Source organism: Cyprinodon variegatus, unplaced genomic scaffold (genome assembly GCF_000732505.1).
Source record: "Cyprinodon variegatus isolate N-32 unplaced genomic scaffold, C_variegatus-1.0 Scaffold112, whole genome shotgun sequence".
In the NCBI taxonomy this organism is placed as follows: domain Eukaryota; kingdom Metazoa; phylum Chordata; class Actinopteri; order Cyprinodontiformes; family Cyprinodontidae; genus Cyprinodon; species Cyprinodon variegatus.
Window position 1 is genome coordinate 564,155 of NW_015150565.1, and position 18,376 is coordinate 582,530.

Genomic DNA, 18,376 nt, shown 5'->3' on the forward strand with positions numbered 1-18,376 from the left:
TTAAAATGAGGTTAAAATTTATTTTATTGAGAAATAACACCCTAAAAAGGAGGATTGCAGATGACCATTTGACTTCTTGGATAATTTTTTAGTGAAAATATTGAATTTTTAATTATTTGATTGATTGACGGTATTGATCTCACAGTTGAGAAATTTACTGCTCAAATAGTCAAAAAGACAAGAATAAGGTGCCAAAGGAAGGAAAAGGTGCATTGGATATATATATATATTGCACTGGTTATTAAATAGAATTTAATATATAAAAATATTTTCCTTTCAAATTAACACTTTTTTGAATGTTTATGGGATATTTAAAGCTTAGCAATTGATTTTCCACTAATCATAAAGATATTAATAAATAAAGAAAGTTGGTTCTTAAACTGACTTTGCCCGTTTCTTTGCTCTCCACAGTGTCAGATTGTGACTACTACTCTGTTGGCGGCGATCAGGACGGTGAGCATCACTCGGACTTCGATAAGTCCTCGACCATCCCGAGGAACAGTGACATCAGTCATTCCTACCGCCGCATGTTTCAGTCCAAGCGTCCAGCTTCCACTGCCGGTCTGCCATCTAATAACCACTCAGCCGTCATCACGCCGGGGGTGGCTACGATTCGACGGACTCCATCGTCCAAACCCAACCTACGCAGACCCTCCGGGGGCCTAAACCTGGGCCCCATTCCCATTAAGCCACCTATGATACCAGTCAAAACCCCCACTGTGCCTGAGCACCCTGGTTTCCCAAACAAAGCTGAAGATGGTCGAACGCCACGGACCCCACTGAGCCCCGCAACCACTCCTCTGTCACCTGGGAGCAACGGGCCGCTGTCACCGAAGTCCATCACCTGGGGTAACCAGCAGCTGGACGAAGGATCGGATCCTCCTACTCCACCACCGCAGCCCGGCGGTCGGCTGTCGGAGCGCCGGCGTCTCCCTGAACTCCTGGAGGAGACGGAGTACTGCGAGGTGGAGGACTACCTGGTGGCCATCCGACGAGGCGTCAAACTGAAGAAAACTACGTCCAATGACCGATCAGCTCCAGTAATTCACTGAAGAACCACCAGAGCCAACCGGACTTCAAGTTCTGACCCTTTTAGAAAATCAGCTTGAAAGGACAAAAAACTGAAATGGTGCCAAAATACAAAATTACTCGAATATTTCACTCAAATTTCAAGATTTATGTTATTTTACTACATATTAAGTTCCTATTTACTTTTTTCTAGATGATTTTAACATAAACATATTAAATAAACCTTACATTCATTTAAATACTAAATCTTACTGATTTGACATTCATAATCATCAGTTTTATGTATTTAGTATTAAATCAAAATGAATACAGAGTGTATTTTATTCAAATACATAATGTTTATTTGCTTAAAATGCATAATAATCAGGTTGCCTTTATGGAATTTAAACAATAAACTTGATGTTTTTTCATATAAATACACTCATTAATATTCATTTTGAGTAAGTATACTTTATGAATACTAAATACGTAAATAAATTAGCGATGTGAAACTAATTCATATGCATCAGGTAAGGTTTATGTGTTAAATGTGTGTTAAAATTAGCCCACAAAAAGTTAATGGGAATTACTTACCGGTATGTAATAAATTACTTAAATGTTAAAATTCTGGTGAATTATTTTGGTGAGTATAGTTTAAAGTTGTCCTGAGACTGATTGAGGATAAGTTTGACAGTTTAAAGAATTAATCACAACAACAAACAAGAAAACTATGGTTTAAAATCAAAAGAAAGTTGTTGTTTTTACTGTTGTGCACCGAAAAGGCCTGAGAGTCGATTCTAAATGAGGTAAAGTTGATTTAGTATCAAATTGGAGGCGTAGATGCTCCGCTTTCAGAGCCTGGGTTGCATTTAACCAGAGAAATCTCTTACAGAGGATCACTACAGCGGCCACTGATCCCAGATTTTTCCCTCAGGGCAATTTCAAGATATAAAAGGAAGAAACTGGATTAACTTGTGGACTGTGAGTGGATCGGATTGTTATTCTGCTTGAGAAGAAGGCTGAAGTTAAACGGAACGAAAGGATGATTATAGAGGAAGGAGAAATTTAAAGACAGATTAATTATATGTATGTAAATATTAAGATTTGTTTTGTCACTTGTTAATTTCCCATCTTCATGGTCACCCGTTTAAACTTAACGTGCCAAATGACCTACAGATAACTTCTATGTACAAACATGTTTCTGTCATAGAAGGTGTTGGAGACAGAAAGTATTTGTGTATGTAGGGTAGCACACAGTGTGTAATCCTCCCTACGATTAGATTGCCCTGCATGTTGTCACAGTTTAGCCGACTCTAAGTCATGTTTAGCCTTTAAAATGAAATAAATCCCAGCAGCGGCTTACAGTTCATTAAGCTAAATCTCCTTTACTGTTTAAACCGATCCATGCCTGTATAATGAAAATAAAAAAAAAAAAACTTTAGGTACTGTTATTTCTTTTTGTAATCTAGGTTTGACTGTTATTTTAAACAAACTGTTTCATGTGAAGCACTTTGAAAAATTCAAACCAGTTTGAAGAAAAAAAAAAAAAAAGCTGCAACAGTTGGTGATGAATTACTACGACCTTTAAACCTACACGTGCCAATGTACGTTACTGTATGTGTTAGCACACCTAGCACTACTAGAGGCTGCCGCTGCGCTGTCCGTGTTCCTGCCTTTCTCTGGTCCTTGGAGTAAAACGTGTTGATCTGTTGTGGTGAAGACTTTGTGCTGATATTACCTGGCACTGGTGTAAACGGTAGTGGAAAATATTTTAGTTAAGACATTATGAAGTCAGACTTTATAGTGCGCTACAGTAAAGTTTAAATGCACTGCACAGAATATGAGACGTAGTTAGTTTATATTATCTGGGGGACAATCGCATCAAAAGTTTTACCCACATTCACACAATGTCATTTAAGTTTTGCTTTAACCCTGGTAAAAAAATTTTAAGTAAATTGGAAAAATCATACTTAAAAAAAAAAATAATAACATTAAAGGTATAGTGCAGGATCTTTGAATTTTTGAAAAGACCCGCCCTCTCCACTTAAAAAAACACCTATTAAACACGTGCGAGAGCGTGCACGAGCCCATTTCTCCTCGTGCACGCTCTGTTTAAAGGCATACTATGCAACATTTTTCAGTTAATTAATGTGTTCCATAACGTTTTGGATGATTAAATGAGTCATTTCAGGTCGAACAAAGGTTTTCTCGGCCGCCCTGGTGGTCTGTAGGGGAAATACCGCACTTGCAATTGCAGGAGCCCTCGGCCCGCACCCACAGGCTCAGAAGTCTCGTGCATCGCGAGAGTCGATCTTGCTTTACGGCGAGAACTTGGCTAACTACAATCTTTGTTATTTAGACACATGCATAACAAATAATGTATGAAAACATGCTGAATTTTCAAACTCGAAAATTGGAACAAAATAGTCACCGCAGTAGACGTGGTGATTCGTTGCGTTCGCCTGTCTGCTAAGCTCAAAACAACCGCGCCTGGCTTGACGGAGAAACCAGCATATTTACGACAGTGCACTTTTACTTTCGCCCTCTGGGGGGAGCCTCGCTGGAAAATCAACACCGGTTACATAGTGTACCTTTAAAAGTTGCTGTTTGCATCGCTCAAGTACAAGCTTACTTTCAAAGAGAAGATTTGCAATTTTTCCACTATGTCAGACTCTCCACTGGTAATTGAAAACAGAGAACGTAACGTAAACAAATCACCAGAATGACAATTAGGAGGACCACTTATTTTGATGATCCACCCGGAAAAAGAAGATCCTCTACTATACCTTTAAGAAGAAAAAATTGTTAAAAAAGGAAAGAAAATATATAAATTTTCTAGCCTATCTTGAACAAAAAAAGCTATTAACTAATTAGCTAATTAACATGCCTGCATATGTACAATTTGAACAATAATTATAAAAGTTTAAAATTTATTTTGCCTGTATGTATGGCGATAAGAAGGCTTTTTCTTTTTGCTAATTTTTACCAGGGCTGCCCCATGTTTGGACGATGGCGGATGATCTTTAATGGATCATCTTTATTGGCTTTCCTGTTGTCTCACCTGAGTTTCCACCAACCTCACATTTTGGTTCTATTTTTCCGCTCTCTAACAGTTTGCCTCCTGCTTATTAGACGTAAAATAACCAAAATGGACACGTACGTAAATCAAGACAAAAACCACCCTGTGCTGCCAAAAAAAAATAAAAATCAATGTGGTATCTTCACAGAATAAAATAATTTATTCTTTTAAACATATATATATACTGTATATGTATTTACATTTCTAAATTACTAGCTGTACTTTCACAGCATATAAAAGCTATAAAAATATTGAACATGCATGGTAATTCATGCTTTTTTCTGTCCACTCTTTTCCACTAGAACTCATCTCCTTGTAGTCTGACTCTAAAGGACTCCATTTCCGCTCCAACCCTGTAATGTTCCTCATGAATCACAGCCGTGTCATATTTCCTGTGACTGCCGTGTCCCGTTTCCCACTGCAGGTTGACAGAAACTGTTGTGTAGCTGATGCGACAACAAGCGTATGAAGCTGAATGTTTGAACCTGTGATGACCAACAGTGGGCAATTATTCTTTTTAAGACTTCACATCCAGTTGTAGCGTTGAAATACTCTGCCTGATTAGCTACACCTCTCTTCAATGTGTTCAGTCAGAAATGTTATTTCAAGATAAAGTGGGATCAACCACTTTTGTCCTGTTCTTGGTGTGTTTAGATGCCATTTCTCTCTGTGTCTCCTTAAAACCCTTTAATGTTTGGCCTTTTACACCAAATTTTTTTTTTTTTTACAGTATATGCTAAAGCTTCGTTTTTCTATGCTTTTCTTACTTCAGGTGCTCCTTTGTGAAGCTTTGCAATCACTCCACCGATAATTGTGGCAGCTGTTTATTTTTAATCAGATTTTTTTTTCATACCCTGCAAAAACAATCTTAAAATGAGTAAAAAAATTCCTAAAATAGATGTATTTACCCTTAATTTGAGTAGGTAAATAAGATGATCTACCAATGGAATGAGTATGTTTATCCTTAAAATAAGATGAATAGATATTATTCACTTGAAATAAGAGAATGCAATTTTTTTTTCTTATTTTAAATGTAGATTGTCTTGTTCCATTGTTAAAATCTCTCACTTACTTGCTAAATTCAAGACAAAATGCACCTAATTTAAGAAAAATTGACTTAATTGGATTTAAATTTTTTGCTATGTATATAACTAAATCCATGTTTGGTTTTATTACAGCTTTATGTGGGTTAGGGCTTTTCTGGAGAACCATCAGAACAGCAAAAACAGTAACAGTAACCTTTCAATAGGAACATAAACATGGCATCTAGGAAACTAGTTTTGCAAAGTCTGAAGCGATAAGAAACAAAATGTATTTGATAATGATCCTATTTATTACATTCTTGTCTAAGACACATGATAGTTTTAGTTTACAGTAGCTTCTTTTGTTCACATCAAACTGATTTAAATACTCAATGGTAGCAGTATAAATTAACAGATAAGTATGTTCTTAACCGAAAGGTTTTAATTGGTAAACCAGGAAGTATTTCAAGACTGATTTCAGAAGTTTAACTATTTTTTTTCTTGGTTATAGAAATTAATGTGCAAACAAACTTCAAACCCACCTAAAACTAAAAGGTACCAAATTTGACTCTAAAACACTTGTGTTATGCTGAAATGTTTTTTGTTTTTTTATCTTTGAAAACTTTTAACTTATTTCTAAGTGTTTTTTTTTTTTTTTTTAGTTCATTGCATTCATTTGCCACAAGAATGTACATTTTTCTACTGTTAACCTGGATGAATATTCCCCACAGGCCTTTAACACAATAAAGAGTGAATAAAGCTGTGTGTCGTTTGTAATTCCTTAAACAATTAAAAAAATTTTTTGTACGAGTTGAAGCGAATTTAGGAGACTTACAGGTTTTACCAACTCAGGAGTTGAACTCATTCTTGTTTGGCTTACAGCTAAGGAAACCCCAAAATTGATCAGACATTTAGAATATGGTAAATGGCCTGTAACAATATAGCGTTTTTGCAAGCCAGAAGACTTGACCAACGTGCTTTACAGTACATGCAGTCATTCACACACTGATTGTGGCAAGCTAAAATCCAAAGCAGGTAGCCACAGCTGCCCTGGGGCTCACTGACAGAAGCGAGGCTGCTGTACAGTGGCGCCACCGCCTCCGACCATCATCAAGTTTTAGCCCAGGCTGCAGACCTAATGGCCATCCAGCAGACAGTTGATCATGTCCTCCTACATGGAAGGTGGGCCACAATGAAGAAATCACTAAAGCTGCAGCTCGAATCCAATTATGTATAAAAAGCTGAGTGGAAGGACAAAGTACACAGGTGTCGGGAATAGAGGTGAACTCTCGAACTCTACTTCTGCAAGGAAAAAAATGTATGCATTGGATGGAGCTAACAAAACACACTGCTTCCAGGATGTGTCAACATGATCAAGAGACAACATTGGAGGTGTTTTAGGAGTGCAGTGAAGAGGAGGATATGAAACTTTGTTCCTTTTCACTAATCAGAAGTCAGAGATCAAATCCCTAACCCTTCGCTAAGAACTTAACCTTTGTTTGCTTGTTCCCGCAGAGGGTCTGCCACATTAAGGGCCGTCCCAAACCACATAGTGTTTAGGGTGAGTGGACTGTTCAGCCCTTAAATACGTCTGGAATTTGGCTGCAGGTGTAACGTCCAACTTTTGGCAGAGGAAATGCCTGCATTCAAATGTAAGTTCTGCTGGTTTGCTTCGTATTCGTCCCACTGAGAGAAAATCACGTTAGGAAAAAAAAAAGCAAATACCTCATTAAAGGTATAGTGGTGGATGTTCTTTTTCCCGGTGGATCATCAAAATAAGTGGTCCTCCTAATTGTCAATCATCCTGGTGATATGTTTACATAAGGCAGTCCTACGTGCTAGTTTCCATTTTCAATGACCGATGGAGAGTCTGACATAGTGGAAAAATTGCAAATCTTCTTTTGGAAAGTGAGCTTGTATGAGTGATGCAAGCAGCAACTTTTAAACAGAGAGTGCATGAGGAGAAATGGGTTTGTGCATGCTCTCGCACGCGTTTAGGGCCTTCCGTCTTTGCAGCAGGTACACGATTGTGCATGTGCATTTTAAAAAAAAATTTCTTTAAGTGGAGAGTACTGGTCTTTCTCAAAAGCTAGCGAAAATCCTCCAACGTACCTTTAATTCCAAAATGGAAGGTCCTCTATTAAATAGTTTTGACTTTATTTTTAAGGGGCAAATATTTGCTATCATGTCAACCTGCATCACAGAGCTACATCCGTGCATATGGTGCCTCCCTTTGTTGCCATAACAACCACTGTTTTCCTATTCCATTAAAGGAAAGAGGCTGTCCCCATCCTCATTTATGTCCCCCGCCCCTAACAATCAAGGTGCCCTCTACAGCTGTGAGAGTCACTGCATTAGGAGTGATGCTCCATAGTTGAGGCATAGTGTTTAGGGGCGGTTTGGGATTGAGCCACAGTCTGGAAGATGAGGGGAGGAGAAAAATCAACCAGAGAACAAGTGCTTAAGCTGTCCAACGAGTAAGCCAACCTCCTGTTTCCCTCTGGTTATTAGTTTCACGGAGATGCTGGTGTTACGATTATGGTCTAGCTGTGCTTCATAGAACTGCCCAGACCTAAATCCCTTATAGAGGTTAAGAAATTTATTAAGAGAAAAATAAAAAAAAAATAATAATAATCAGAGGCAAACATGGGGTGAAACTGAAGGCCACTATTAGAGCAACCAAGGCTTTCTGAACACATCAGAGCCACAGACTGGTCTGTCTCCATGTTTTTGTATTCTAATATGGCCTTTTCCCCCCTGATTATACATTTATGATTTCATAAAAACATCTTACAAAATATAAAACATGAATTTCTTTGGATGTAATCAGTTATTAATGATCTTGATAAAAATACTCAGTTAAAGCATTCCTATTTTTAACGGTCTAATTATGTTCAGTTTTAAAACAGCCTAAGTGGAAGCTTTTCCCAGCAGCTGTCTCTCATAGTCTCAGCCTTGCTCAAAGGCACTTCCAGAATACCTGAAAAATCACAGCACACTTACAGACCAACAAGTAAACATTCTCATATTTATTATATAACTTCATGTTGCACACCAATCTGCAGAAAACATTGTGTAGATAGTAGTTTTTACTGTACAGATATGTTTTAGTGCTCAGCTGCTGCTGTTCCATGTTGAACACAAGGTGGCAGCACAACACTGCATTCCTTTGACATGTAAAAAGATTATTTGGAATTCATAATTCCTTAAAACAAACTGAATCAAACAAATATGTTTAGATTAAATTCTTAAATCGTAAGCAAGCTTAATGAAAACGATACAAACGGGGATTTCAGATTGCTCATGCTGACAAACTGCACAATACTTATTTTAGTTTTAAATGACCATTTAATACACAATCCTAGCAATAAAAGTTAAACTGCTAATTTTACTTCACAACAAATAATCCTCCGGACAAGGCAGGCAGGGAAAAACTTAGTCATCTCCCTCTTTGTCTTATCTCCTGCAGCTGCTTCCAGACTAAGTAAATAAATGTGACTTTTGCTTTAGCCCTTTAATTTTTCTCATGTCCAAGTTACCAGATTTGTGCTCTTTACCCTCAAGGTCTTTGCAAAATTTACCTTTCCAAGATGCAGGGTAGAAGATTATCTGATCTACTTCAAGATAAGGTAACAATTTAAACTAGCAGTTGAACAAAACTAACAGAGAAAAAAAAAAAAACAACAACTCACTTTTCCAAACATAACATGTTTCAATGTCTCATTGCAGCAGAAATGATCTGAATTTTAAGGCAGACATAATTGATGTTCTTGTTACAATGAAAGTTTTTAACTTTGTCATCAAGTCAGAATACATTTGATCGCTTAATGTCTAACTATCTCTTCCTCTAGGCTAGTTGCTTGTTTAAAGTTTACATCACTTGAAACAAGACAAAAAACATCCATAAAAGCTTAAACCGATTTTCCACCAGTTTTTCCACCATATAGCAATATGTCTGATGTTACAACACATCAGACAAGTCGTTTCTTTAACAGCATTATTCACCAAAAAAAAAAAGTTTCTCCATTTAGTTTCCAACTTGTTTTTCTTCCGGGTTAATTTCAATAATTTAGAACATTGAAAATGTTTTGGGGGTATTGCACGCACCTGAATGAAAACCCCATATTTTTTGCTCTTTAGACAACTTGAATGTTAAATGCAGAATTGTATTTTATTTATTTTTATTCTTAAATCAGAAATGTTATATTTTAGGCAGGGAACGGGAAACAATACTGGTAAACAAACTCGCTTCACAAGGAGGGTAGCCAAAAAAAAAAAAAAAATATATATATTATAAAGTGGTCATTCAAAGTGCTGTATTTTGGGGATATAGATGGAAAATTCAGTGGAAGGAAAACATGCAACGTGCTGAAGTAACAGAGGATCTACTGTATGTATTTGATCAGCTAGTGATCCAAAGATAGGAAGACATGAAATCCCACAATAGAAACAAGCCAGAAAGCCATGATTAAAATAAACATCTTTCCTTTAAGATCTCAGTAGACCAAAGGTTTACAGCCTACATGGAGCATTAATGTAGTGAGGATTAATTAAATAAAATGTCCAGCATATAGGTATGCTCAGTAGGACAGCATTATTGCATTAAAATACTTCTTTATCCTTACTAGCATTTCTAAATACTAAAATGATTAAACAAAACAAAAAAATACTGGGGTTCTCATCAGGTGGATGCCAAAATCAGAAGTTAAACTTTATTTAACTTTAATTTAATGAGACACATTTCACTTCTTTTTAACTAAATTACCTAAATAAATAGGCCCTAAACAATATCCTAATTTACTGAAACCACCTGCAGTTAGTTTGGAAAAATGAAAAACTCCATTTCTAACAAGTTATAGATGTAAAATATCTGGTGCAGCCATCATTTAAACAGAAAAATAAAAAAGAGGAAGAAAAGTCTGTGTAGTTTAGATGATAAGTCCTGCTATTTGGTTCATGTATAAGAAAAAGGAAACAAGACAGGGATGCAGAAATATCTTTTTTTTCTCCATTAAATAAATGTTTTTGAGAGAGAAATCTCAACCATGTGGAGCTTCATCTCCGATTACTTCTAAAGAACTCAATTGCACAGATTGTGGGTATCTAGTTAAGAAAACAGAAAACAAGCAAATAAAAAACCTTGAAACGACAAAAGAAAAAGATCTTCAGTTTCCCAATGATGCATCTTGCCATACAAAACATCAAAGTCCTTCCTTATAGAGTTGAGAAACAGATAAAACTTTAAAAAAATATGCAGCTACATCAGTTCTTCATGCATAAACATTATTCCTCGAGGTAGCAAACACCATAGTTCCATTTTTATTATTTGATCAAAGGTTTTAGATGCAAAAGACATTTTATAGATTTTGTGCTCCGACTTAGGAGGAAAGAAACACCTTTGTGAATAAATAGTGTTGGAGATTTTTTTTTTTATGTAGAAAGTGTCTCATGACAAAACATGTTTCTTTCCAGTTAATTGCATTGATAGCAAAGCAAACTTATCGTTTTGTATTTTCTTCTTGCAGTCAGAACCTTCTGACAATTAGTCCTGGTTTCTGGTTAAATAGGGCGACCGGCTGTTGATCCTCATGTGGGGAATAATTGGAAAGAGGAAGACATGGTTCCAGGTGAGTGCTTCCCCTTTTAAAAGCTACTCAGGTGGCTTCCATGGGAGGCCGCTGTCCTTTTTTAGCCTTAAACATTTGATTATTTAAAGAGTCTAAGTATGTGAAATATACTGATGCAGAGAAATTGAATATTCTCTGCCTTCTAATCAGTTTAAAATCAGTCCACTGAATAGATCTACCTGGAAACATTGAAAAGTAAAGTGATTCTGGGAACTAGAAAGGAGAAATATAAATAAAAAGTCTAAGTGCAGCTAAGGCATCGAAGTAAAAGTCATTTGAAGCCAGTAAATCCCCAGCACTCTGCAGATGCAGCCGTCTTTATTCGGTGAGCAGATGAGTTTTGTTTGCAATAGCTGGAGTGATTTAGCAGGAAAACGCGAGAAAAAGCCAAAAAGTACAACTAAAGTAGTGCTACTCATGTATCCTGTTGGTTAGACTGCTTTAAAGTAGTTAACAAGCTTCAAGTAGCATACAGTCTAACTGTAAATGTAAACTATTCCACACAACAAGCGTTTCAACTCAACTAAAGGTTTGTTCTTCCTTTAACTGATGTGTCAAACACAAAATAATGATTAAATTCATAATTAGAAACAGAATCATAATAACCATATAAGAATAGTCGTTCTCTTCGGTTCTTACCCAAAGGGAATTGAACCTATACCTTTTCTGTTGAGTCTAACCTTGATCCTGTGGTATTTTTACTCAAGGTTAAAATAGCATAAGTAGCTTTCAGACCAGTCCCTAACATATACCAGGTCAAATCGAAGGCACAGCAAAGATTACTGTCAAACTTCCCGTTTATTTTCCACCTTCACTGGTCATGATTGCAGAATATTGTGTTGTTTTACAGCAGGACTCATCCGAGTCCCCCAGAAATAAAAGGCTAACCCCCCCCAGACAACTTCTGATTTAAAACATGAACCAGAAACAAAGCAGAAATCGGTAACTAAACTGCTTATCAACAGTCCAACAATAGAAAACATGTAGTTCTTTGTTAATTCCCAGCAAAGAAAACCAGAACACCCCCTGAATCGATGTCAAAAAAACATAACGCTTGACCCTCATCTGTCATTACTGCAGAGTTAGCCTTTATCTAATCGATTTTAAAGCTAATTATCTTATAAATTTAGAACACATGATTGTTTTAGGACAGTTTGGTAGCTGCTAAGCTAATATTTAGCTCATATATGTGGATACTGTTAAATCCCAACGTTAAACAAACATACTATAGCATAGTATGTTGATCAAACTAGTAGAAATAAATTTTCTTCAAAGGTTAACTAGTTTCTTTAAAAGTATGTTTGAAAGCAGCAGCCTTTGCAGAGTTTAGGGACTAAAAATGAGTTTTAGTGTTTCTTTGAATGCCAGCAATCAGTCTTTTAGGAGCTGACAGAAGAATCAATGAGGAACCAGACCTCGTGATGGAGACTTATTTTTACTGAATATAAATAAACGTGATACCTGCACAACTGACAAACCGAATCAATAGATGCCAAATATCAAAAGAAGAATTATTTAGTAACGCTGCTTTGTTTGAATTCAGCAGGAGGGGAGAAGCCGCCTGAGTAGCACAGCAGGGAATCCTCCTGAAGAAATACTCTTTAGTGATGTTGACATGAAACCGAATCCGGTTTGCTGTGGTGGATGGAGCCGATTGTTAGGAGGAGTGTGATGCTGCTTCGCTGCTGGGATGTGCTTTTGCCCCTTTCTGCTTGTCATCTTCGTCGTCGTCGCTCAGGAAAAGCAGCGGAAACATTCCCAGAATGCAGCCGATGGTGATGCCGATGGCTTTGCCCTACAGGAAGCAGAGTAGCCACACAGTTCTTTATAAACATTCTACTAAAACGTAGCAACCTGAATATAATGGCTGGAAGTTTATCTTAAAAACATGCATCATGGGGACATTCCTACTGTTAAAATGTAGTTATATTGCAGTGCAACTCAGGTGCGTTATTCATAGTTTTAGCGCAGCAACTGCTGGTTGCTGCTGATATTTCTGAAGTTAATTTCTTTGGATACACTAAACAGGATGCTATGCTGCTTTTTCTCCTCCCATAAAAATCCAGATTTGTTGTAGCTTCTTTCTGTCTCTTACTTTTTAGGTAAACCTCTCAAAAGTGGCTTCCCTTAGTTTATTTTTTTCCAGCAATATTTAACACAGATAGTCGCTTTTATTGCTGCAGTCAATAAAGAATACTCTAAGGTCTATATTTCATAACTTCATGCTAGAATAACTAGAAACTTGATGCTAATACTTTTCATAGAGAACCAGACACATTTTCTCACTTTTTAGATACGCTAAGGACCTATAACTGTCAGACTGATGCAGTCCACCAGATAGAAAAAGGCAGATTTAGTGCAGACTCACAAAGCAGTTTCCCAATTAAAAATACTTTGAAGGCCCTAAATCATGAATTTTAAAGCCTTTCAAAAAAATATGGGTATTTTTATAATGAAAAATTGCCTTTGGAACTACAGAGTATTCATTAGTTATGAAATGTCAGAAGAAAGACACTTTAATCACTGCTACCTCGTCCCATGTGGGGGTTTCATCACATCACACTACTTCTGTTTTAAGCCTCTTTAAACAGTTTCTCAATTCAGACGTTCAATAATATATAAAAATATTGTGCAGATTAGCTGCTAAAAGAGCCACGCTCTTCATCACATCACCGCTCCGCGATCAGAGAAAGTGGGTGTGTCGTTTACTGGGCTGGGGAGGAGAGGTGAAGGAGGGGGCGGGTTAAAACTGTAGGCCTGCTTTGGCCTCTTGTTTGCTACAACATGGAGGGGCTGCTCAGAATTCATGAGGACTATTCAGACATACATGGATAAAGAAAAAAGCACTTTGGGCAAGATTGTAATGAAGGAATGGTTTCATAAAACTGTTAAAAGTTAAAGTAGATTATTTTTGTTTCATACAGGCCTTTGCATAATAAAACATTCCTGAAAATATTCTTGGTGGATGAGAAGCTTGAAAAAGGGAACCTTCCCATTTTTAGAGCAGAAGTATGTGTTAAAAATACATCCTGGCACAGAATAAAATGTTAAAAAAGATTTGTTATAGCGTAAAATAGCGGAAGACTGCGCTTAGCCAAAACGTGGCCCTTATTTATTTAAAACTAAAACCCGAAGCTTAGAAATTCAGCGGAAGAAAGGTGGCCCTGAAAAGACAGTTAACCTCGCTAATATAAAACATAATTTCATTATTTTTATAAAAGTGAAACTTTTATCTGCCACCATTGACTCTTAGAGATCAGAAGCAGTTTTTCTTTATTTAATATTTGACATAAGCAAGCCGAAACATTAAAAACACAGACGGTCTTCTGCATTCTTTTGCACATGTTTTGGTCTGTTGTCATGGAGATTGCAGATGTGCACCCAAATACGACGAAAAGAGGAAGAGCAGCGGAAATCTTCTGGTATAGCTCATAGTGGGGCAAAAACATTCAGTCAGCCACTGGTTATGCAATCATAGGTTCATTTTAACTATGAGAAAATTTGAGAGAAAAAATGCAAGATTTTATATTGCAAGAATGCAATTGTTAATTATAGTGGAAAATATGCTCTTCTGTCCTCTGCTGGTTAGCGGTAATAATGGCACCTTTTTATACTTGGTATCTGCATAAAAGACACCTGTCCACAGCCTCACACACCAAACTAAACTCCACCATTCAAGACCAAAGAGCTGTTTAAGGACAGCAGGGAAAAAAACTGCAGACCTGCAGCAGGCTGGGAAGACTGACTCTTCAATGGCAGGCAGGTTGGTGTTAATAAATAAACTGTGGGAGCAGTTGGAGGAAAATGGAAGACAAGACCACTTTTAGCCTCCCTCCATCTGTGGGGCAAAAATAATCAATGAGCAGAGAATATGGAAATACACAGAGAGACCTGCAGGGATGGAACCAAATAACAGTACCACTATTCTAAGAGGGACTGGGTTCCCGCTGCTTAGGCTAGTACATGTCCAGACTGTCCTCCGTTACTCTCTGCTAGAGAGCAGATGGATGATCCAGAGGAGGACTGGGAGAATATAATGACAGATGAAACTGAAATAAAAAATTTTGGCACAAACTCAACTCATTAGTTTGGAGGAAACAAAGAGCTGAGCTGCATCCAAAGAACACCATAAATACTCTAAAGCACACGGATGGAGACATCATGCGATTGACTGATCTGATCTGTGTTAAGGCAGGAATGACTGAGGCCCTTTTATCGTGAGATTTCAAGCCAAAACCTCCCTCCATCAGTGAGAGCATGAAGATAGAACATCGCTGGGTCTTCTAGCAAGATGATGATCTCAAAAATAAAATTCTGGAGTGGCCATGCCAATCACCAGAGGGAGTTTAAATGAGTTTAAAGTTCACATTGATGAGCGACTGCCCGAAAACATCACTAATCTAGAGGAGCTCTGATACAGGAGTGGACCAAACTACCAGCTACAGTGTCTGTAAAGCAGGTAAAGTATTACAGGTTATGGGACCAAGCATTAAAATTTACATTTGTTTCCCACCATTATTTACAAATTCATTATTCTATACTTTTGTCTCTTATATTTGAAGTGAACCTATGATGAAAATGACAGACCTCTCATGTCGGAACTTGTGCAATGATTAAATACCTTTTGCCGCACCGTAAGCGATAAAGACAAGTAATAAAGAAGGAGCGGATAAACATGATGTTACTTCTCCATCAATGTGTCACCTTAAACTCCACCTTCTGCAGATTTTTTTAAATGTGTTTAAGATTTTCTTCACCATCCCTGTGTTTTTGCAGTTTTCCTATGAATTTGAAAGCGAACTCATAACTGACCCATAGTGGCTCCGACCCAGGGCAAATACTGCACTTTTATAAACAAATTAAAAGCATGAAGGCAGTGAAACCTGATAATATTAGAAACCTGCTGAAATATTTTGACAAATGGAGCATAAATTGGCAAGGAGCTTTTAAATACTTTAGGAAGGTGCCGGTCTGTCAGGTCTCTAAACTCCAATCTTTCTACAGCTTTTTCTTTACTTTGTCGTCGATTTTTTTTCTCTCCTAACTTTTTTTTTTTTGCAAAGTTGGGTTGAATATTTAGCTTTTTCAAAAGTGAACATTAATATTTCGATTATAATCCACAACATTACACCTGTTTAATGCAAAATGTTTAAGGTTTATCGGACCTATACTTCATTCTTCTTCTTTTTTTTTTAAGAATATATATAAAAAAAAAAGCTTTTTAGTTGCTGTGAGGTTGATGCAAACCATACTCATCAGGTTTTTCCACAATCCTCTCTGCTGAGAGATAGAAAAAAAAAACCTTTGGTCATCTCACCATATGAGAGCTGAGCCTGGTCTGCCACATGTCCACCTGTTTGGCTGTCAGATCAGGAACCTGCATCCCCAGCCTGGAAGCCAGAGCCTCCACGTAACCTGCAAGCCTGCAAAGACATGCCAGCCATGAGAGTCAGCGACTACCTTCAACTAAATCCCATTTCTGGCGGCCAAAAAATATAAATCAGAATTACTGACCATGTGTAAGCATTTAAAAGCTTAGGGACAAAATGATGACAGATGTGAACATCAAGTATTACATCTGCTTTACCAATTATGTCCAAAAATAAGGACAACTGTGACTCTAAACACTTATCTTAAAGACTTAATGATTTTGGTAACCTTAGCATCTCTAAACATGGTGTAGATTTACAAAGAAGTTTTAAATATAAAGGGAATATCTATTTCTTTTAGGAGAAGAAAAGCAAAATAAACACTCAATATCCCAATAAACAGTTCTGCTTTAGTGAAAACATAGAATCCTATTAAGTCTAGAGCAACCACACAATTTAATTTAAAATAGCTATTAGCATTCCACAAGAGAAAAAAACAAATATAGCTTATTCATTTTTATTATTGCACTGCTCCGACCTGTATTAAATTAATCAGATTTAAAGCATCTACCTCTAAATTAAAGAGAGTCCTTAGAGGAGGTTAGAGAGCTGCTTACCCAAGACCTGCCAGATCTGACACCAGGTTCCCCAAGGCTGCAGCTGCGAAAACACAGAGAAAAAGGCTTTGATTACTGCTGAGAGAGAAAAGAAAACTCTGGAGAAAAGGTGGGGTTCTGGAGTTTCTGCATCAAATGAGTAACTGATTGATGACATTCTTTGAGGCAGCTTTATCTGAGAACCTTACAAGCAAACTCAGTTCAGATTTAGATCTGAAGTGATTTCCACATCAGGTGTTAAATATGTAGAAAACAAATAACTTTAACTTAAAAAGTTTTAAAGGTTTCTACATTGTGGTATCTAAGGTTTTTCTGACACAGAAGCAGTTAAAAAAATTATGTTTTCATTGATCAGCGTTCACTGCGGAAACAAAAGACTACAGAGGAAATTCGCTTTCTGGTAAATGGACTTTATCCAGGCTACTAAACAGCACTATGGTTGTGATGGTTCTTAAATTTGGTTAAAATTTTATCAAACTATTTCTTATTTTTGGCTTTTTTTTATTTTTATTTTTTTTATTATCAAACCGATTTCAGTCACTAATGGAATCGACACACAGGGAGAGACAGACGACAGATGGCAGTCATCCCCACCACCCTGAACCCCAACATACAGGACTCTATTACGACGCAGCAGTTACCAATCACAATCCTACGTCACTTTTCTCCAAGAAATACTATTAGTTTATAAAATAGGAAACTTTATGACATATTTAAAAAGTCTGTCCGAGATATAAAAGGCAGCAAGGATGAAGAGTTTGAAGATTTTATTGGAATTGACCAAAATCATACATAGGAAAGTCGGATCCAGCTGAAAAGATGCTTTCCTAAAAGTTGTAAGCTGTTCCACAGATTAAAGGCCACGTTGCCCCCTATCCTTTTATTTTCTATGGAAACTATGCGATGAGGCAACAAGAGCGACTCTAGCCAAACACTCAGCAGGCTATAATATAACGCCTGTATAGATGCAGGTACACACATCAGGCTTGCAATGCAAGGTTTAAAATAAAATGATGGGTTTCTTTCGCTATCACATAAACAGAAACCCCTCAGTGAGGATTTCAGTGACTAATGATAAGTTAGAGGAGAGTTTGCTACTCACTGCAATCTGCAAACACGTTCAACATGTCAGAAGACATCATTTAAGCTGTATCCAACTTTCCAAGCTAATGTGATTTCAGTCAATTCCAATAATTTTTTCCCTATGCTCCTCTTATCGGGAGCAAACTCCAAGAAGACTAAAAAGTTGCCGGAAGCCTGAGTTTGTTTTGGAAATATTTTAATTATGAAAAAATAAGACGCTGTTTCAACAAAAAAGAAAAGAAAATATCTATCTTGTCTTTATATATTTACTAAGAATGAAAATGTAAAGTCATGCACTAAATTTTCCCCAGTAAAAGTTAAAAACTAGTTTGTTAGGAAGTGCCTTCGACTGTTGAAGTTAAGCTATTAACTGATTATTATGCTTTTATTTTCCTTCTACTTTATAGTTTATTTCATGTGAAGCATTGTTTTTGTATTGAATTGTGTTTTATAAATAAACTTGTGCTGTCTAAAATCACTTTAAAAATGTCCAGTTCCCTCGAATTCCATAACTAATATTTCTTGAAGACAAGCGACATGAGTCCAGTAAGCTGGGCTTCAGGGCGGCAGT

At 36.9% G+C, this 18,376-nt stretch overlaps 2 protein-coding genes across 2 annotated transcripts in view; one reads left to right on the forward strand and one right to left on the reverse strand.

Annotated features, from left to right (window-relative positions):
* Positions 1 to 1,784, forward strand: part of mtss1 (metastasis suppressor 1) — a 65,404-nt gene extending 63,620 nt beyond the window's left edge. The window contains exon 16 of the mRNA XM_015375070.1: positions 412 to 1,784. Within this exon, the coding sequence (XP_015230556.1) occupies positions 412 to 1,052 (641 nt within the window). The 3' untranslated portion in view covers positions 1,053 to 1,784. The remainder of the gene's footprint in view (positions 1 to 411) is intronic.
* A 7,644-nt stretch (positions 1,785 to 9,428) lies between these two features.
* The window catches only part of tmem65 (transmembrane protein 65), a 39,228-nt gene continuing 30,280 nt past the window's right edge, over positions 9,429 to 18,376 (reverse strand). The window contains exons 5-7 of the mRNA XM_015375001.1: positions 16,723 to 16,765; positions 16,054 to 16,159; positions 9,429 to 12,531 (exon numbers count right to left, since the gene is read on the reverse strand). Of these exons, the coding sequence (XP_015230487.1) occupies positions 12,394 to 12,531; positions 16,054 to 16,159; positions 16,723 to 16,765 (287 nt within the window). The 3' untranslated portion in view covers positions 9,429 to 12,393. The remainder of the gene's footprint in view (positions 12,532 to 16,053; positions 16,160 to 16,722; positions 16,766 to 18,376) is intronic.